Source organism: Trichoplusia ni, chromosome 2, assembly GCF_003590095.1.
Source record: "Trichoplusia ni isolate ovarian cell line Hi5 chromosome 2, tn1, whole genome shotgun sequence".
In the NCBI taxonomy this organism is placed as follows: Eukaryota; Metazoa; Arthropoda; class Insecta; order Lepidoptera; family Noctuidae; genus Trichoplusia; species Trichoplusia ni.
In genome coordinates, this window is record NC_039479.1 from 19,475,756 (window position 1) to 19,495,506 (window position 19,751).

The following is a 19,751-nucleotide window of genomic DNA, read 5'->3' on the forward strand; positions in this document are numbered from 1 at the left end:
AAGTCGTACTTAATTTTTAATTTACATGTCTGCTCAACAATTTTTCGTGATATTCAAGACTACTTTTAAGCTTAGGAGGATGTAAATAAAAAGTGGCCTACGAGACCCAGCACTAACATGTGCCCGCAAGCACACAACAGACGCTGAGGAAACAAGCGTGCTATTCATATCTAAAGATATTTCATAGGTGCTTAGAAACAGTATTAGTACCGCGGCGGAGACAAGAGGGTAGAGCCCCCCCCCCCCCCATCCTGCATCTAATCCCAGCTATATTCTGCACATTGTACATACTGCGCAGATCGATCCACGTTCATAGAATGGCTTAAACTATTCAAGTGTTTCTTCCACTCTTTATGCAAGTTATTTGTAAAAGTCTTGACTATTTTAAGTTGTATATTTAACTAAATATAATCAAGGGTTAAACTGTTATAGAAACTGACAAACACTTATTCTAAATACATTCCTGTTTAAAAGCAGTCGTTTTAAATCAAGTCGTATATTTTATTATTTATATCTGAATTTTTCCTGCTTAAGTTTATAAAATGGTGGGTAAGTGGGTGTTTATTTTTAGTGAAATGGACTCTGAGTGAACGCTTTTCGTTCAGCGTCCGCAAATGACATACATGAAGACAAACAAACCGAAGCAGCTGCACTGACATTGTTCTCTTTCTCTACTCTTTACGCTTATTTCTTTCTATTTGACGGGTTTCGATATTGATTTGCTTTCCTTCTCAGTGGAAGCACAGCCGACCGATACTTAGATAACTTGTCTCACCATTGTCAAATGTAGTTTATTCAAAACATTTTTCAAAAATGTTTGATTTCTACCAGGGTATAATAAACAATGGGTACTAAGAGTTTTCTCAAAGAGTAACTCTATTTTTACTTACACATAGTTATGGCACAAGGATTCAGGTTGCCCACTTGATCGTTGTTTAATCAAAGTTTATGTATTACATTATCTATGAATTGATTGAATATGGATGCAATAAAGTAACAAACTCAAATCTGTATTATTATTTTGTCCAACCTCGCCCCGCCCGGCCCCTCTGTACCATTCATATCATTGCAAACATTTTCATTACTACAAATTTCCCATTAAAATAAGTTATTAAAGTAAAGTAATTCAAAAGGCTCATTCAATATTCTTTGTTGTTTAAGAGTTAAATGGTGCCACAATACTTAGAGTTGTTTTAATTGTGATGACGAAAAGATAACACTGTGAACACCACAAATGGAAAAAAAATATAAGATCCAAAAATAATAGATTCATAGGTGCTAAAACTACAACAGACTGTTTCTATCTCCGGGTCTTAAGGCTTTTTCTGTTTATACGTATGTATGTACGTCTTTTTCCATCTTATATACTACTTGCTGTTGCCAGCGACTTCGTCCGCGGGTTAGGTTTTTAGACTCCACCCGATTTAGTCTCATGTTTGAAATAAATTCATTACTGCTCTTCTCATATTAATCATAGTGTGCTGGTAGTTATATAACCTATAGCCTTCCTTCAAATCGACCAATAGTTCCTGAGATTTTATGCGGATCCCTATTCTTTCTTTTTCAGAGTATTGTATGGCCTATGTTAATCTGGGACAATTAATCATTATAATTGTAAAAGAATATTCGAAATCGGTCCAGCAGTTTTTAAGTTTATTCATTACAAACATACATACAAATCTTTCCTCTTCATAATATTAGTACAGATATATTTAACTTCACTTTTTTAGTTGAAATTTAATATGATATCCAAAAAACAAAAGAAGCACAGCTTATAATGTCTGAAATTAAACAAGAACATGCTTCAATTCCTCAGGGGAGCGTTGTACGATGCCTCGTCTTCCCTACATATAAACGAATTGCCCAAACCCATAGACAGGCAATGTGTACTTTTTGCGGATGATATTTCCATCCTGACCTCACGCAAAACAAATGCTAATTTGAATGAAAAGCTTGCGAGTAGTTAAAAAAAAACTAAACTGGATGAACGACCATAATCTAGAAAAAAAAATGACCAAAATCAAATAAATATCTACTCTTGTACCCCTGGCGAAAATCCAATAAATATCAACTGTGTTTTTAAACATTAATTTGAAATAGTTTATAATTTCTTTTACATTTATATAAACACTAGCTGTTACCCCCGACTTCGTCTGCGTGGTTAGAAGATATAAGATTTATATCTGCCCTGTTTTTTCCACATTTTCCATTGTATCTTCGCTCCTATTAGTCGCATCGTGATGATATATAGCCTAAAACCTTCCTTGATGAATGGTCTATTCAACACAAAAAGATTTTTTCAATTTGAACCAGTAGTTCCTGAGATTAGCGCATTCAAACAAACAAACAAACTCTTCAGCTTTATTTAGTATTTATATAAAAATAACCCCTCTTTTTTTATTATTGATTATTTTAAATACCCCTCCCCTCGCCCCCGCCATTACAAACCCTTTTTTTCAGAAGAAAAGCATATGTCTTTCTCGGGCTCCAGACTATATGTGTACCCAATTTCATTACAATCGAGCAATCGGTTCAGTAGTCTTGGCGTAAAAGCGAGACAGTGATACTTTCGCATGGATTGTATAAACAGTATATTGCAAATTAAACAGGGTTGATGTGACGGTGGGGCGTTAAATTACACCACCTATACTATACGAGTTAAGTATTAATTCGACACGGGTTAAAAATTAAAAGCAACAAAAATGTTTTTTTTTTTTTTCAAACAAACTAAATAGCTAACCAAATCAGAGTGAAACGCAACCACCCTTTGTAGCTGATAGTTAGTTGACCTTGGATAGTTAGGGAACAAAGCGGCAACGTCGCACGCGCACCGAGCTTGGCGTATGATACGCTATCTCGTAGGTATAAAGGCGGCTTGTGACTTGCGTCAGAGCGGCAACAACGCATCGTAGGTTATACTCAGATTTATCGTTGTAAGGTGAATGACCTATGCGTGTAGACATAATCAGCTGTTAGGAAAGATACATCGTGTTCAAATGGGGCAAAAACTTAAAAAAATCATTTGCAATTTAACTACCGCTCCAATTTTATTGATTTTTGGTTCAGAGCTTGAAAATGGTACCCTGTATTGGCAGTTGAAAGATTCGCCCCACTGTCGTATCAACCCATTATTATAGTAGGGATTTGCTGTGCCCAACTCGGTTTATGGGTAATAAAAATAATCTTTTATTTTAACTGAGTATTTTACTTTGAGTTGTTTTTTATCATTTGAGTTCTAGTTTCGCTGGTTTTAATGCACCCCACGTGCGTTAAAACTTAAAACATAAAAGTAACTGTCCTGTTAATTCTAGGTTTGTCTTTGTGCAGTACACAGAACATTATATACTCAAGAGAGCAGCGGGATGGACGGGAGGGGCGGGAAGCTTAGCCACAGAATATAGAATAGAACGGTACTACCGACTATTTACAGAAGTTGCAATGCTTTGATATCGAAGAAAGCTGCCGTTATAATAGGCTAAAAAAATTCCAACGCACCTGGAGCACCTTCACATTACGGTACGCTCACAAGAGTGCTATTCCTTTGGGTTCAGAATGTTCCTACGCCGCAGCTCAAGAATATTTTATTTTATGTAAATTTTTTTCAAAGCGATGTAGTGTTTTATTATACCTATTATTCGTTTTATTGTTATATTATTTTAGTGTTTCAAAAGTTCGAAATCGAACAAATAATTTTAAAAAGTAAGTATAACTTCGGAGAACATGGACATGGTGCAGAAGAGATCCAAATAATAAAAATATATTTTTATCTCTTTTCTGTCACGGGATTTGATAATAACTTCATAGGAAAAAACCCGGCCTTTTTGTTTTTGTGGCCGACACAGGTCCGCCATGTAAAGGCCTTGTTGAGAATTTTAATCTAAAATGTGATGGGATATTTACCAGGGGCCATCCCTGCTCCATCCTGCTGCATCCTTGATTCAGAAGCTATGGAATGGAAAACTGCCTTTCAACACATAAAAATGGAATTAAATTGGCAGGAGGTGACTCGCCGGCTCAAAAATAGGTCCCTCATTATATCGCCACGATAGGCAGCGAGAGGCAACATCAGTGAGATAGGCTAGGGGTATAGAGAGGTGCGCTTTCGTTAGAGAGTATATTGTTCTGTGGGTGGAACACCGATTTCACCATCGCGGGTCACAGACTCGAAGCGAGTTTCCTCAATATTAGTAACCCCCGAGTATAGCTCTAGCGACCCCTCCTCGGATCCGACCTGCTCCTCTTGCAAACGAATCCATGTATAATACCGCAAGGCCACAACGACCTCCGATTTAGTGTCATTGGCGTTAATAATATATTATTGTTCCTAAAGTTTACTATAAATTTACATTTTCACTTAATAGTTAATAGGTAATAAATGTTTTTATTTTATTATAGAAAGTTTTTTTTATCACTTAGTAAGTGACTAATATTTCAATAATATAACTGAAATAACAATTATTCTTTCTTTCTTTAATTGCTTGCGAATGCTTGATACACTATACCTTTTTTTTAATTTTAAATCGAATTAGTAGCAAGGCTCTTTTACTTTGTAACCATTCAGTACGTTCTACTTATAACGGACAGAATTTAACATTAAAAAAAAATACTTAGACAGATTATCTTAAACATGAACGTAACCATTCAACGCCTGTTAAATATCCTTACTGTGGGCACACTGCCGTTTCCGTTTAACATGTAATGTACTTTTTCAATAATTTTAATAAAAGTGACTCAAAATGGCTCGAAATTTCTAATGACTACAATATATTTTGTTTATTGAATTACTTTTCCATAAGATTTGGCCTTTTTTTCTACAACTACTTATTTGAGATTAAAAAGAATCTCATTTGTTTTAAGAAACAGGCTGGACATAGCTAGAAACTGTCAAACTCTCTGTGTGAGTAATTCAGTTGTATGTGTGCAAAAGAACACGCTTGTCGTGTTGCGGTACGTGTGCTTTCTACGAAATTGACTTTCATCGCCTCGTAAGTTTGTGAATTTCATTTATTATGGTGTATTTAGTGTATATATTGTTCGAACAAAGTCATGTGAGTGCGAAAGTTCTACTTAATTAGGAGAAAATGACAACGGATCAGCAAAGATCATTCGATCGGATCGTGTCGATGCGTCACCTTTGTGAGCCATTTTATTCAAGTTCCACATTAATATAGTTTTAGAATGAGATACATCTCGCACGTTCTATTGTGACCTCTTATGAGGACAAGATTTATCACAAAATACAGGCGTTCACTTTATACAAGGTAAACTGAAGTGCATTCTAACCTAGCCGCCAGATATGAGTATCGATGGGCTCCGTTAGCAAGCCTCCGTTGCCTGCGATTGGACGCGTCCCCTTGCTATACTTCCGTAAGAGCTTCCTCCTCATGGCTCTTTTTGTATCTTGGGCAGTTATTTACACGATCATTTATTTATTTATATATATTCATTATTTATTTATTTATTTATATTATTAGCTACTATATCATTGTGTGCGAATAATTAAAGTAAGTTATTGCATTAGCAATCAAATACGTTCAATGTTGTCTTGAATCCTTTGTTTGATAAAGAAGGTTGCTAACATTTTTTTAATTTTTGTTTTCAATCAACCTATTGTTAATGATATTTGAAAATTATTTAAAAAGCAACAGTCTATTGATACTTGTTAAAGTAAGCTTCCTAAATCCCTGAATTAAGGTACTTTTTAACTTAAGGCTTATTCAGTAAACATCTTTATAATAGTGTTTAATAATCATTTTAGCTTTCCATACATTTTTGTTTTGCACTCAAATGATACTTATTTTCTACAAAATCTTGTTATTGCATATTATGAGCCCATTTGGTTAATTTAGGTTATTTCCAAACTAATTAAGATCTATGTGATCTGAGGACATTTTACTGTAAAAACTACAAACTAAACCCAAACATTACTTTTTATTTGCTTATGTGGTAGTCTTAATCACTAACTTTCTGTGGTTAATAATGCTATTAAGTTATATAATAAAGATCATCTCTAACCTATTGTGTGACACTGGTGCTACATCCAAAAGTCCCCTTGGGTATTCTGATGACATGAATACTACTTTTGCCTCATTAGCAATAAAAGGTATAAAAGCTATGAAATTTTATGACTAATAGATTAGTGAAGAAAGACTGTTCTACCAGAATTGCAACAAGATGACTACCGTAAGATGACTATCGTATTTACTAACGAAATACTTTCTTTACTAGAGTGCATGCATCATGTCAACACTAAGCAACTGCTAATTACAGCAAAACTACAGTGACCTGACATGATTTTGTAGCAAATATTGTTAAAACACAGTTAGAATCGTAACATAATATACTTTACACTAAAACTATTTTCAAATTTATATTAAATTAATAAAAGATTTTCCAGACAAGAGATTAATTCCATCCACCAAAGCAAATTAATATTAGAATATGACTTTTATACAACTTTATGCATTAGGGAGTTCAATACCAGCTCGGCATTTATACTTTTCATAAAATTATATAAGTATATATTTTTTTATTATGATATTTTGCTTTCCATAGAATCATTTACAAAATTAACTAACATAAAAAATATATTTCCCTGATCTTTCAGTCCTATTAATTTCTTTATTGTATTATGTATTTATGAAAATGTTCTGAAATAATGAGATGGTTTTGTCATGACATACTTGCTACCATGCCAAATTTATATTTATGAATGGAAATTAACAACTGTATCCTTGTTAGCTAGTTTAACCAAGAAAAAGGGTCAATTTTATATGGTTGAACCATACAAAATTTTCCATTCTCCTTCCATAAAGGTAAGGAGAATTTTCATGACAACATAAACAATGTTTATAAAATTCTCAGGGTCTATTGTTTTAGCAACATTTATCTACAAGTATTCAGTTTTGCATGAAAAAAAGACTTCAAATGCATAACTTGTGTACTAACCAATTATTAAATAATTGTTTAATAACAAAAAATATTGGTCCTAAACCTAAAATTTTTGTTAGCAAAAATAATAATAAATCCAGACAACACCTTCGTATTTTGGCTTCCGTCGCGGGTACTCCCGCGTATCAAATCAAATCTTTTTATTTCTAGTAAGCATGAAAAGGCACATTAAGACACGACCAACAGAAACAATAAATTAGTACGGGATATTAGCGCAGGAACCTTTTATTATGGAGAAAAATAACTAATAACTAGATGCAATGTGACTGTAGGTCGCGTTAAGTAAATTGATTTTGGTTTCCTTACGAAATTTGATCTTAGATTATCAAGTAAGGCATGGTGTTTTCTCCAGCACGGCTTTTTTTGACAATCTAGATTAAACTAGAGTAGTATTATTTAGTTACAAAGACTATGTTGTAAACGTGGAATAGAATAATCTGCAACGGTAATTTCGGGCTATAGTGCTATAAACAGGGTTGTAGACTGAACCTTTGTTGCACCAATCAGTGAAATACCTAGTGAGGCAATATGACGTTATTAGGCAGGCAGGAAGGTTTAGTAGGTCAGGTAGGCGGCGCCGGGTCGCGGCGGGGCCTTCGCGCGGTAGTTTTTGTGCTGAGCGGCGGTGCGCGGGCGCGGGGTCGCTCTGCGAATCTAGGTCAATGGTAGCAGAGTGGCACACGGGCGCCAACACCACTAGCACACAGCTCCCTCGAATGCCGGCCACTGGCGTCAGCGAAGTGGGTCGCAGGAACAGAATACACTCGAAGCTCAGTGCTCAGACACGACACGCTTTCATTTCGGGCACGTGATTAACTTAATAAAACTAATCAATATATATTTTAGTTAATAATTGTTATATATTGCGAATCGTTGCGAGTTACAATGGAACGATTAACAGAACTAAATTTTGAAGATTATTTATCATTCAAAGACTGGCAGTTTTTTAATCGATTTTGCGTTAATATAATGCGCTGGTATCCTTTACTAAACTGAAGTAGAGCCCGGTCGAGTTCACCGCACGCCATTTATCGAACACTGTCTGTAGATAGGAAACATTCGATGTTGAATGCTTTTGAAGTTATTTTGCGTTAAAATGCAGGCTAAGCAAAGAGATAAGTTCTCAGTTATACTTATAGGACACCCTCGCCTCAGACGTGTAATGTTATATCAATATCAACTATTTACCAGCAACAAAGATTTAAATACGTATGGAAACATTTGTATTTTAGCCTTTTCCAGCGTTATTTCGAGGTCGACTTCCAATCCATGTGCCATGTGTCTTCAGATGAATACAGCATTTTACTGCTGAGTGCACTGCACGCGGTTAGCCTCGACCATGATTTTCTGGGTTTCGTACGTGTCAAGGGAAAGTTACCAAGAGTCGGACTTTTGCACGAAGGGTTTCGTAGTATTTATAAAGATCTATCTATTTCATTTCCTTTTTAAAATTTGTTGTTGGCACGTCAAATATAATAAATCTGCTGTGACGTCTTCAACTGCCACCGGTTCACTAGATTCAGCCTGATTGTATATTAACAAACAGCATAACCTTGGTGATAGCTACTCTAAAAAGGAACACTTACAAGATCATTCCGCTGTAAAAAAAAAAGCTTTTGCCTGCGCAATATGATCGCAAATGGTACATTTTTGTAGATTCTCTAAAGGAACCCAATACCGTTTATAATCGAATACCGATTACCATTTATTGAGAGAATGCATTATTTTTAATTAACAATCCTGTGGCCCGCCTTTTGTTATTAGCCTCAAGTTACAAATTAACAGACATTTTTTTGGGCCATATAAAAAATGGTTATGTAAGGCCAGTCTAGGAATCCCCGGGCCCCGTCGTTTTTATTTGGAAAATAATTTCGGGCTTGGAAATTCGTTATCGCACTCAGCAACTTCTATTGCTGGCGCATGGAATGGAATGGAAGCGTATTGTCGTATATAACAACTGCAGCAAGAAAAAAACAACTTCTTGTATGCTCATTCATATGTCATGACTTAAGGATGTTAACAAGATACTACTATAAATGAAACGTTAACCAAAATTAGATTTCAGTAAACGAAAATTGTAATATGTTCTCTTATGCATTTTTTCCTCTGCTGAAATATAGTCAACTATCTGTTGCCCCGGGGCCCGCCCGCCATAAATAAAAAATGATCACACGGGAACATAAAATTGGGACAAACAGTATGCTATTTGACACATAGCATACTGTTTGTCCCGATTTTATGTCCTGGTTATAAACTATCTGTCTACAAAGTTCGACTAAATCCGTCCAGAGGTTTTTGCGTGAAAGAGGAACAAGTACCCATACATACAAACTTTCGCTTTTAAAATATCAGTAGGATCAATTAATGCAGTCAATAAGTCAATGAATAATGGAATTTACTACGAGCTAGACATTAGAGTACGTTCTATAAATGGGATAATGTAGCTCAAGTCGATTGCACCGTCACGTCGCGCGTAATCTTATGAATTTGCTTTGTTTTCAAAGGCAGATTTTACTTCTCAATCTTTGTCGTTTATTGGCTGGTTTTAAAATAAACACCCAAACTAACATGTACTAATAAATTAATTTGAAATTCGAATATCTGTTATAATCGTAACTTTCTGGAGAGGTCTTTCTTTTTGTTGCTTATAATAAGCAATAATTGAGCCATGAAATAGTGTACTCTCTAAATGGAAAGGGCAACCGGGGTGGCAGAGGTGAGCATGGAGAGCGGGGGCGCGGCTGCAGCGCGGGTCGATGACCGGGCTCGCTCGCTGCGCGCCCGGCTCACACCCGCTCGTAGGGGATGCTCGTCGACGCCGCGCCGCCGCGCCCCGCTCTGCCCTCTATCCAGTGTCAATAAACGCATAGGTGGCTGCGCGTCTAATCGCTTATCACGATTCACGATCTTGTGCGCCAAACGTGCCACTATCAAATAAGAAGGTTATTAACCCTTTAATTTTTAGCAGAAACAAGAACCTGTCTCATTGAACCGAAAAGATATATAGAAATTAGCTTGTTTAATAAACTGCATAGGCAGGCATCTTGATTGAAATACACGTGAGAACGCTAGCGAGCACATACGAGGCGTCGACGGACGACAGCTGGCGACCGGCGCCGCGACCTTGCAGCGACAGCGCCAAGGTTCCGGCGGGCGTTGACCTCGCGCCGCGACGCTATCGACCGCCACCGCCACGTCCCCCGGCTCTAGCCGCTTTATCTCAGTATCATTCTTTAAATGCGCTCTTGCGATTCGTACATTAAGACCAAAAATATTAGTTAGGTAAAGTGTAACCGGTCGGGCGGGAGCGCCGGAGGGGCAGGCGGGGCGGCGCGGGCGCGGCCGACGACCGCTGCCTCACCTGCGCGCCCCCGCGTACTGTATGCGCCATACCTATCCAACTTTGTTGTTCGCGTCACTAATAAAACATCTTGGCTGACCATTTGACGAACAAACAGTCTAAATGTAAATGTTATTTGTACGTATAATACCAACACAACTATACGTTTGTATACTATGGACTGTTTTATTGTAGCAATAGTGATCAATGAATATAACTAATATCATAAAGGAATACAATTCTACTACATTTTTGTATATCGACATACACAATTTATGCTTTTTTACCCATACGTACATCGGTACACGGATAGCCCGTTTCAAGATTAATTCCGCGTCTAGTGATAACTCATTCTCTCCCATCCCTCTTGCCAACACAGACTTCATGTAAGCATTGCGATCGGTGGTGTAACCTCAACTTAATATTTTTATGTTCGAGGGACCTCCATAATAGAGATGTTTATAATACAATTATTTGTTAGATATGTAGTAACAAAATACACCTTTTTATATTTAAATATTTATACATATTAGGAACGTTTAAGTGTCAAAGTCGGGCAGTTGATTTTGATTGTCAAATATGAATTCCTCCTGAACTTTAAAGCATAAAAGTCGAGGAGTGGGAGCAGAAACTGCGGGTATCATAAATTGTAGCAATTGGACATTTAACATGTAACTGCCTATCTTCTCAAGATAATTATGTCTAATCTACCTTCTTGATCGATGTCGGTAAATGATATTGCATCAAGTTTTATCGAGAGAAGGAAAACGCATATGGTTCGTTGAAATATAAACTTATTGTGTATAAATCGAGCAGGGCCTGACGCGGAGGCGTAGCACAAGCGCAGAGCGCTGCATCGAGCGGACAGCGCAGGCGGCGGAGCGCGAGGCAGAGCGCGGCAGTGCGCGGGAGACAGCACCGGCGGCAAGACGGACAGCGCGCGGCAGTCGGGGCCCGCGCCGCGCGCCTCGGGGCGGACGCCCGTCCCCCCGCCGAGGCGACGCTGGGTCCCGCCCTCCTCCCTGCGACACCACGATGTGCCCGACGGAGATGCCAAGCATGACATCATATTCCGTAAGGTACGTGTCGCACCAACGCACTACCTGTGGATGCTGCTAGCGCTCAGCTTACCACTCGCTATTGTTCCAGGTCCGCGGTATCCTTAACAAGCTAACGCCGGAGAAGTTCCAGAAGCTGAGCGATGATCTGCTCGGTTTGGAGCTCGACTCCGACAAAGTGCTTAAGGGAGTAATTCTTCTCATTTTCGAGAAGGCACTCGATGAGCCCAAGTACTCGTCGATGTATGCACAGCTGTGCAAAAGGCTAAGCGAGGAGGCACCTAATTTTGAGCCACCTGGTCAGCCATGCACGTTCAAGCTGCTTCTCCTGAACAAATGCCGCACAGAGTTCGAGAACCGTGCTCAGGTATCGGTGTCTATTAAACATTTTCATTACATTTTTGATATTATTATTTAAATGTATTTTGACTGTTCTAACTTATTTACAACAGGCATTCGCCGCATTCGAGGACAAGGCTCTGTTACCCGAAGAAGAGGAAAAAAGACATCTAGCGAAATGCAAGATGTTAGGCAACATCAAGTTTATCGGGGAGCTCGGCAAATTAGAGATCTTAGCAGAGTCCATTCTGCACCGATGCATCCAAAACCTTTTGGCGCGGCGAGCGGCCGCAGAACATCACGAGGACCTGGAGTGCCTCGCTCAGCTGGTGCGCACGTGTGGCCGAGTGCTCGACTCGGAACGCGGGCGCGGGCTCATGGACCAGTACTTCGCTCGTATCGAGACGCTGTCGACGTCGCGCGAGCTGGCGCCACGCATCCGCTTCATGCTGCGCGACACCGTGGAGCTGCGGCGCGGCGGCTGGGTCCCGCGCGCCGCCGTCACGGCCGAGGGGCCCGTGCCCATCCACCAGCTGCGCGCGGACGACGAGCCGCTGGGCCGCCGCGAGCGCGAGCGGGAGCGCGACCGCGAGCGCGAGCGCGACTCGCTGTTCCGCGGCGGCCTGCGCTCGCGCCCGCTGGACGACGTGCTGGCCGGCCTCAGCCTGCAGCCCGCCGCCGCGCTCGTGCCGCCGCCCGACAAGCTCTTCGGCAACGGCTTCGGCGCGTCGCGGGACAACTACCGCCAGCGTTCGGCGCCCGGCTACTACCCGCGCCAGGGAAATAATATGCACTACAACAAGCACTCGCAGACCAACCAGCAGGGCAACGGCTCTAAGGTGATGCTCTATGCCCTGGCTCTGTACACAAACCCTTATATTGTCACTCTTTTTTGGTATTCCTTCAAACTAATTATTATAAATATTTGAAAATCTTGCAAAAACGTCTCCTTAGAGAAAAAAAAAATTTAATGTAATTGTTTTTATTTCTGTTTTAAGGATGGCTCATCGCGCACGGCCAAGGCTCGCGTGTATGCGGCAGGCGCGTTGCAGGACGTGCAGATGCGGCCAGCTGCGAATTCGCTTATGTTCACGGCAAACAAATTGTCCAAGCCTCAGCCGCAGCTACCGTTGGCACCCGTGCAGCAGAGTGAGTAACTTTTTCCGCACCTCGGATCACGCGGTGACAATATGACTGCGATATTATTCATTATTTTTAGCAATAACCACAACTTCCACACAACGCCATCTAGTCTCAAACTAAGCAGACTTTGTATTATGAGTATGAAACAAAGAAATGAACAGATTTGTATATTTCTAAATACATATGGATCTTTATATTGGTTATCGGAAGGTTTAAACGGTAATAAAATATGGAAAAAAACGCAAAAAAAAAAAGTATTCTTGTCTGCATTGCTATGATCGACTGTTAGGCGGCACGTAGGTCGCCGGGACAGTTAATTAGAAAAATAGCACCCAGACACAGAACAAACAATTACACTCGTCACACTTACATTTGACCTGGGCGGGAATCGAATCCATGTTTCCGGTATAGCAGTCAGAAACACCAATAGGCCATCATGGCTCATGTCGTTCTATTCTTGTGCATCAGACGTGCTGACACCGGCGTTCGCTAGTGCGCCACCGCTGCTCAAGGAGCCCGCTATTACCATCAAGCCTGCTGCAGACAAAAAGGATAAACCGAAAAAAGATAAGGTAAGAAACGCTCGTCGTTCGACGCCGTCCCCTGCGACCGAGTCCGGTCTGACCGAGCCTTGCGTGCACAGGGACCCAACAAGGAGGAGGCGTGCCGCCTGGCCGTGGAGGCCGCGGAGGCGGCGGCCGAGGACGAGGCGGCCGGGCTGGCGGCCGACGCCGAGCCCGCCGCCGCCGCGCTGCGCCGCCTGCGCGAGCTGCAGCCGCCCGACAAGGTGCTGCGCCGCGCCATCGCCGCCGTGCTGGAGCACGCGCTGCACGCCGGCCGCGGCGACGCCGCCGCGCTGCGCGCCGCCGTGCGCGTCGTGCGCGCCATCAAGCGCTCGCCGCAGGCCGACGCGCTGCGGGCGCTGGCGCTGGCCGCGCAGCCGCACGCGCGCCTGCCGCGCCTGCTGGCGCACGCCGTGGACCTCAAGCTGCTGGCGCTGGCCGACGTGGGCGGCTGGTGCGAGGCGGGCGCGCCGCACCCGCTGCTGCTGGAGCTGCTGCAGGCGCTGCTGGAGCTGGTGGGCGTGGAGCGGCTCACGGCGCTGTACGAGGAGAGCAAGCTCAACGTGTGCGCCTACGTGGCGGGCGGCGGCGGCTCGGCGGCCGAGGCGCTGGAGGCGCTGGAGGCGCGCGGGCTGGCGGCGCTGGTGCCGCAGCTGCGCGTGCAGGCGCAGCTCGCGCGCCAGCTGGCCGCCGAGCCCGCGCCGCACGCGCTCTACCGCTGGATCAAGGTCTGTCCGACAGGAAGTCTCTTGAACTTAAACTATGTGGCTGCAAACGTATAAACGTGTTAACTTACATAATTCCATTATTATGTAAAGCGGAGAGTCGTTTTTTTTTTTTAATAAATATGATTCCAAACAACTTTAAAAAATTTCACATATTTTAAAGCTACTTCTTTTTAATAGACTATATATTCAATCAATATGCTAAGAAAGAGGCTCTGATCCTATTGAGCAATGAAAAACTAGAAAACGTAGTATCATCAAAAATATTTTTTTTTATATCCTTCTAACAGCTAATGTTCGTAACTAATCGGGCTAACCAGATAAATACGCATGAGTATACTCAAACAAATCAAAAATTTTGAAAGTCTTGGAAACCAATTTATTCAGAGAACTCCAAGAAATCGCGGAATGACAGAAATTTAAAACATGGGAATCGTAAATAGTAAGGATTTCATATCTAAGAGAAAAGTGGATGAAGCAACAAGCAATTCCAGGAGGAGCAATGATGGGCATGTTTACCAGGCTAACTTATTGCCTATGCATATCAGAATTATCAGAAAATTATATATTAAAACAGTTGCTGGAATTTAGACCTGCAACTATGTGTATAATAATTCAATCCCAGTTCCCCAAGTTCAATCCCAAACCCTAGTTCACATAAATACTTAGGTTAAGTAACCTGTAATGGTAGATTAGTGTGATAATTAAATAAATAAATAAAAATAATCATTTGCTAATAAAGATATAGAAACGGAAATAGAAAAGGTACAGTCGTCAAAATATATAAAATCATTAAAAAATTAACACATTATCTTTTTATCGAAATACAAGTGTATTCTAGACTATTGCTATTTTTCATTAATTTTATTAAATAAATATGTAATTACAACTATAACATTTTAGAGCTAAACATTTTAGAGCTAAACATTTTAGAACTTAATTCTTGAGAGAATATCTTGCACCAGCAATGTTTGTTTTCCGCAATAAGGAATTTAATCCTTGTGTCGCGGAGGATTAAAAACACACAAATCAAATACACAAAGACACCCAGCCTCGGAACAAGCGTTCGTGGATCACACAAATCCACCACTTTGCTATCTGTGCAGTCAATCGGTTTAATTTTCTATAAAGTAATCATTAAACGCTATTGCCAAATGATTTGGGTGTGTTTATTAGACTCAGCTAATCATAATTAATTAATATCCCACGTTGCTTTATTAAATAAATGTATTTATATTTATTTTCTTTAAATTTGCATACTTTTTGTGCACTTTGAGTTAATTTGATTATGTACTATTAAGTCCTTTTTTGTGAGATTCAGTTAAATGTAGTTTATAAACTTCGCCGCGCAAACCAAAAACGAATTAGAATAGTGTTCATTTTGCTACGTACATTTTTTATTACAATAGTGCAGATATTTAACAAGAAACAAGGCTAAAGCCAGGACGGGCGATTCGTGTGCGCAGGCGAACGTGGAGCCGTCGGTGCGGCAGAACGGCGCCTTCGTGTCGGCGCTCGTGGCGCTCGTGGCCGAGCACGTGACGGGCGCGGCGGGCGCGGGCGCGGCCGGCGCCGACAAGGCCGCGCTGGAGCGCGAGAAGGCGCTGCTGGAGGCCTACGCGCCGCTGCTCACCGCGCTGCTGGAGGGCCAGCCCGACCTGCAGCTGGCCGCCGTCTACGCCGTGCAGGTGCACGCGCACCACCACCGCTACCCCAAGGGTGAGTACGCGGCCCGCCGCCCCGCCCCGCCCCGCCCGCCCCTCGCGCTCACCGTCGCTCTGTGCAGGCATGCTGCTGCGCTGGTTCATGTACCTGTACAACCTGGAGGTGTGCGAGGAGGACGCCTTCTTGCGCTGGCGCGAGGATGTCACCGACGCTTACCCCGGCAAAGGAGAAGCACTGTTCCAGGTGAGACTAGCCTGAATGTTTGTATGCAACTTATTAGTAGTATCAAGTTATGAGATCATACGTATTTGAGCCTTTACACAGACCTTCAAACAGACTTATACAAAAATGACATCTATGCAGGGTTATTTTTGAATGACTAGCTAAAAAGTATTTTAACCTTACTTCAATGAAGTCCTCCTTAGTAGTTCTTCGATTCTCTTGGCTAGTAAGCCATTGACACTTGCGACCATCGTGACAATGATTACCAAGTCCACCTCCATCAAATCGACAACCTCGTGAGCTATCCAAATACATATTTATATGTTTATTCTATACTAGATACAACGTACCTCCCAACAGTCGATGATATAAGGCAGACAAATATACAGCATCGCGAAAACATCAATTTTTTTATATCCCTCACTCATGTTTATGGCAAAACAACGTTAGCTGGGACAGCTAGCGTAACATTTAGTTAGGTTTAATACACATTAAGAAATTCCTAAGGATGAAACATATTATTGTGGATACCTAATTTATAAAAGATAGAAATGCATATATAACTTTTCTGTAGATCTTTTGGAGACCATCATCTTTGTAAAACATACTTTTAGTATATATGATCAAGGTATGCAAGGATAAGAGGTCATTTTCATCTCTTTCTTCAAATTTATTGTCACTGCTTAGCTCCTATGTGTCTATGCGTTATGTTATGCCTATTACCTGCCCAGGAGTATGGACTACAATTGTACCAAGTTTGGTTAAAATCCGTTTAGTACTTTTTGACCCATGCATGCGCGCGCATACAGACAGACGAAAAAATCCTAATCACCAATCATTCTCTATTGTTAATACATATTTAGTGTACAGAATTGACCTCTACATTTTTATTATAAGTAAAGATTATTATTAATGATTGTCTGGCGCTCTGATTGCTCTATCACTGCTTTATCAGGCTTATTGGCAGCAATAGTCCTGTCAGTGATGATAGATCAATCTCAGTACAGTGTGATATATGATCACTTTCAAGAAGTGCGTCGGGGACAAGTTTGTACTTTAAAGCAAGCTGCTGATGTATAATCCTGGCCACTTGGTTTTATGTGCAAGTTGTTGCCGTTAGCAAGACGAGAACAATCATACTTATTGTGGTGTGCAGGTCAACACGTGGCTGACGTGGCTGCAGCAGCAGGAGTCCGAGGACGAGGAGGCGGAGGACTAGGCGGGGCTCGCCGTTCTCGCACTCTGCGCCGGTTCAGAGCCGCACCGCTTTTATTTCGCGCTCATCTCATTATATAAATATAATTAAGCCAAATAGTTGAAATACCTACGTTTGTTACCCTTTAACGCTAGACGCGCCGCGCCCTGCGCATACTGCCACTGTCGTCGGCGATTCCAGTGTTAAATAGGACAATTTTTAGGTTACTACGTAAACGAATATTAGTATCTCGAGATAATTTTTTGTAGGCCTTTTACTCGATTTTGATACTTTTTACAAATGTATACAATGTATAGTGTTCGTTTGGACGTATGATTGCACCCCGATCTGCCCCTCTCTGCAGTGAGCGTGTTTTAGTTGAAATTGTAAAAAAATATATATATATGAAAAACTTAAATCAATTTTTATTATTAATATCATGATCATTTATTTTCAATGCTAAATGGACTTAGTGGTAACTGTAAGAATGCTTAAATTTCATTGTATTATCAAATTTTAGAATTTTGTAACTAGATGAATAAAACAAAAAGCTGCCTATGGGCATAAGAAATGTATGTTGAGTGAGTTGTAATAAAGTTGTGAACTGATGATGCAAGTTTAAATAAGTAACATTGGTCAATATGTATTCAGATGAAAAATAAACTTCAGTGTAATTTATTACAAAAAGAGCAACGAGTTTCATTTTAAATAAGATTATTAAATTAAAACACAATTGTATTTAAAGCTTTATTAAATGAACCAAATTATGTATTAAAAGACTAATTTGCCATAATGCAAAATGATGTGTCCAGACAGAAATAAGGATTGTCCTCCCATTGTTGCCACGGAATACTTGAAGCTGTGTGAACACCTAAGACTGAAGACCACTGTGCTCCAGTATCAAGGGAGCTGAAAATGGGAAACCCTTTATTAATAGTTAGTATATATCAATAAAGAAAACAAAAACACTCAAAACTGAAGTGTTTACCCGATTCTCCTTATACACCAAATTGAAATGCAAGAGGAAAATTGTTTCCTACCACTGAATATTAAGACAATTCTTGTTTATTAACATTAATGGTACCTCAAATATATTTCACAACTTAAGTTTATGGCATAGCTAACTAGATAATTGTTTAAAGACCTACCTCTTTGAAAACTCGGAACATAATTTTTATTGTTGCTTGTATTTATTGATACTGGCATTATAATCTGCCCTAGTCTTAAATCAGTTTCACCACTTCAACAGTAAATGCCACTGAAGTTAAAGTTTCCAATTAAACAGTGGCAGGCTGATGTAACAAATCATAATATTCTACCATACCTACACAATGTTACAACAAAATGAGTACTAAGCTATCACAATTTCTATATAATCCTTGTAAATGGGGTTCTACAAACCTCTGCCCTTAAAATAAATTGATAAACCCACAGCAAACAACATGTTAAATCTAAAATCTTGCACCTACTCAATACGATAACAATTGAAAGTACTTCGGAGTCTACAAGGACTGACTTATATTTTATTAGATAAAATAGGTCAAGAGACTAACTTGACAGAACATGTCTTTCTTTTGCCAGAACATAAAACATGCTTATGAATTCTGGCAAGGGTCGAATGGCTAAATGTTACAATCTAGAATTATCACCCATTACTTCTCACTTACCTACTCTGATGGCAGCACAAAGCACGGCAAATGTAATTACGCTGCTGATAGTGTTTTCACGTGCCTGGCGTTTCTCCTCCATGGGATCCACTCTTTCCCCATAAGGAAGACGAAACATTTTGGATTTTTTTGTGGTTTTAAACCCTGAATGATGTCTTGAGATATTTTAAGGTTATAATACAGACAAGTATACCAAATTACCAATGTTTTGTCTGTGTCATAGAGTTTAGTAAGTAACGTATATTCAGGAAGTCTGTGACTGTCTGTGCCAGTGTCAGTAGTGTCACTGACAACTGTGTTCCAATAAATTGGATAAGAAAATAAAATACTATAATAATAAAATACTAATAATTCCTTTTTTATGCCAATTTCATCTTAATTCATTCAAATTAAAACTAACAGATCGCATTTATGACTAAAAAGTGTTTTAACATACAGCTTGGCAAAAATGAGTACGAATTTAATGAGGTTGTTAGTATTGCACACGCGGCATTATGCGAATAAACGGTTTTAATATTTGGGGACATTTTAAGTGGGAAATCATCTACCAATGACCTCGCCCGCTCTGGGGGGAACGACACGAACTTTGCGATCGTAATCCTAGAGTACAGGGATAATGAAAGTACATGTTATGCTTTAAGTTTTATTTAAAATACAAAACAATTTTACTCAATCTGACGAATCGAAAAGTTTAATCTAAATATTCAATGTTAGAAAAGATTACATTTTGTTTAGAGCTTTCTACACCTTCAGAATTTAAAAAAATATGACTACGTTTTCCACGCACCTCTTTCTCCTTCTTCAACCTTGTCGTTGTTTTCCTGGCGTTGAGAAGACACCCTTATATTTTTCACCTTCCAGAACGTTTTATATATATATATTA

General features: G+C 40.2%; 1 protein-coding gene and 1 long non-coding RNA gene across 3 annotated transcripts; one reads left to right on the plus strand and one right to left on the minus strand.

Annotated features, from left to right (window-relative positions):
• The first annotated feature begins 4,880 nt into the window (after nt 1–4,880).
• Nucleotides 4,881–17,890, plus strand: LOC113508571 (eukaryotic translation initiation factor 4 gamma 2). 2 transcript variants are annotated; one of them, XM_026891692.1, is made up of 10 exons: nt 4,881–4,985; nt 11,108–11,370; nt 11,441–11,716; nt 11,802–12,527; nt 12,687–12,837; nt 13,300–13,403; nt 13,475–14,122; nt 15,586–15,838; nt 15,906–16,027; nt 17,163–17,890. In XM_026891692.1, the coding sequence occupies exons 3-10, from the start codon at nt 11,591–11,593 to the stop codon at nt 17,223–17,225; spliced, it is 2,193 nt and encodes a 730-aa protein (XP_026747493.1). In that variant the 5' UTR covers nt 4,881–4,985; nt 11,108–11,370; nt 11,441–11,590; the 3' UTR covers nt 17,226–17,890. The 2 variants fall into 2 exon arrangements, with proteins under 2 accessions (XP_026747493.1, XP_026747494.1); XM_026891693.1 differs by lacking the exon at nt 4,881–4,985 and adding an exon at nt 5,022–5,136.
• A 44-nt stretch (nt 17,891–17,934) lies between these two features.
• On the minus strand, nt 17,935–19,127 carry LOC113508575. Its single transcript, XR_003402031.1, has 2 exons — nt 18,869–19,127; nt 17,935–18,110 (listed from the first exon to the last, which is right to left on the minus strand). It is a non-coding gene; the product is annotated as an uncharacterized LOC113508575 (long non-coding RNA).
• Nucleotides 19,128–19,751: the final 624 nt, after the last annotated feature.

Excerpts from the sequence above, each read along its gene's own strand:
- LOC113508571 (XM_026891692.1), top strand. The coding sequence starts at position 11,591 with ATGTATGCACAGCTGTGCAAAAGGCTAAGCGAGGAGGCACCTAATTTT. Across the intron at positions 12,528-12,686 it reads AGCAGGGCAACGGCTCTAAG|GATGGCTCATCGCGCACGGC; the intron begins GTGATGCTCTAT and ends TTCTGTTTTAAG. Across the intron at positions 12,838-13,299 it reads GTTGGCACCCGTGCAGCAGA|ACGTGCTGACACCGGCGTTC; the intron begins GTGAGTAACTTT and ends CTTGTGCATCAG.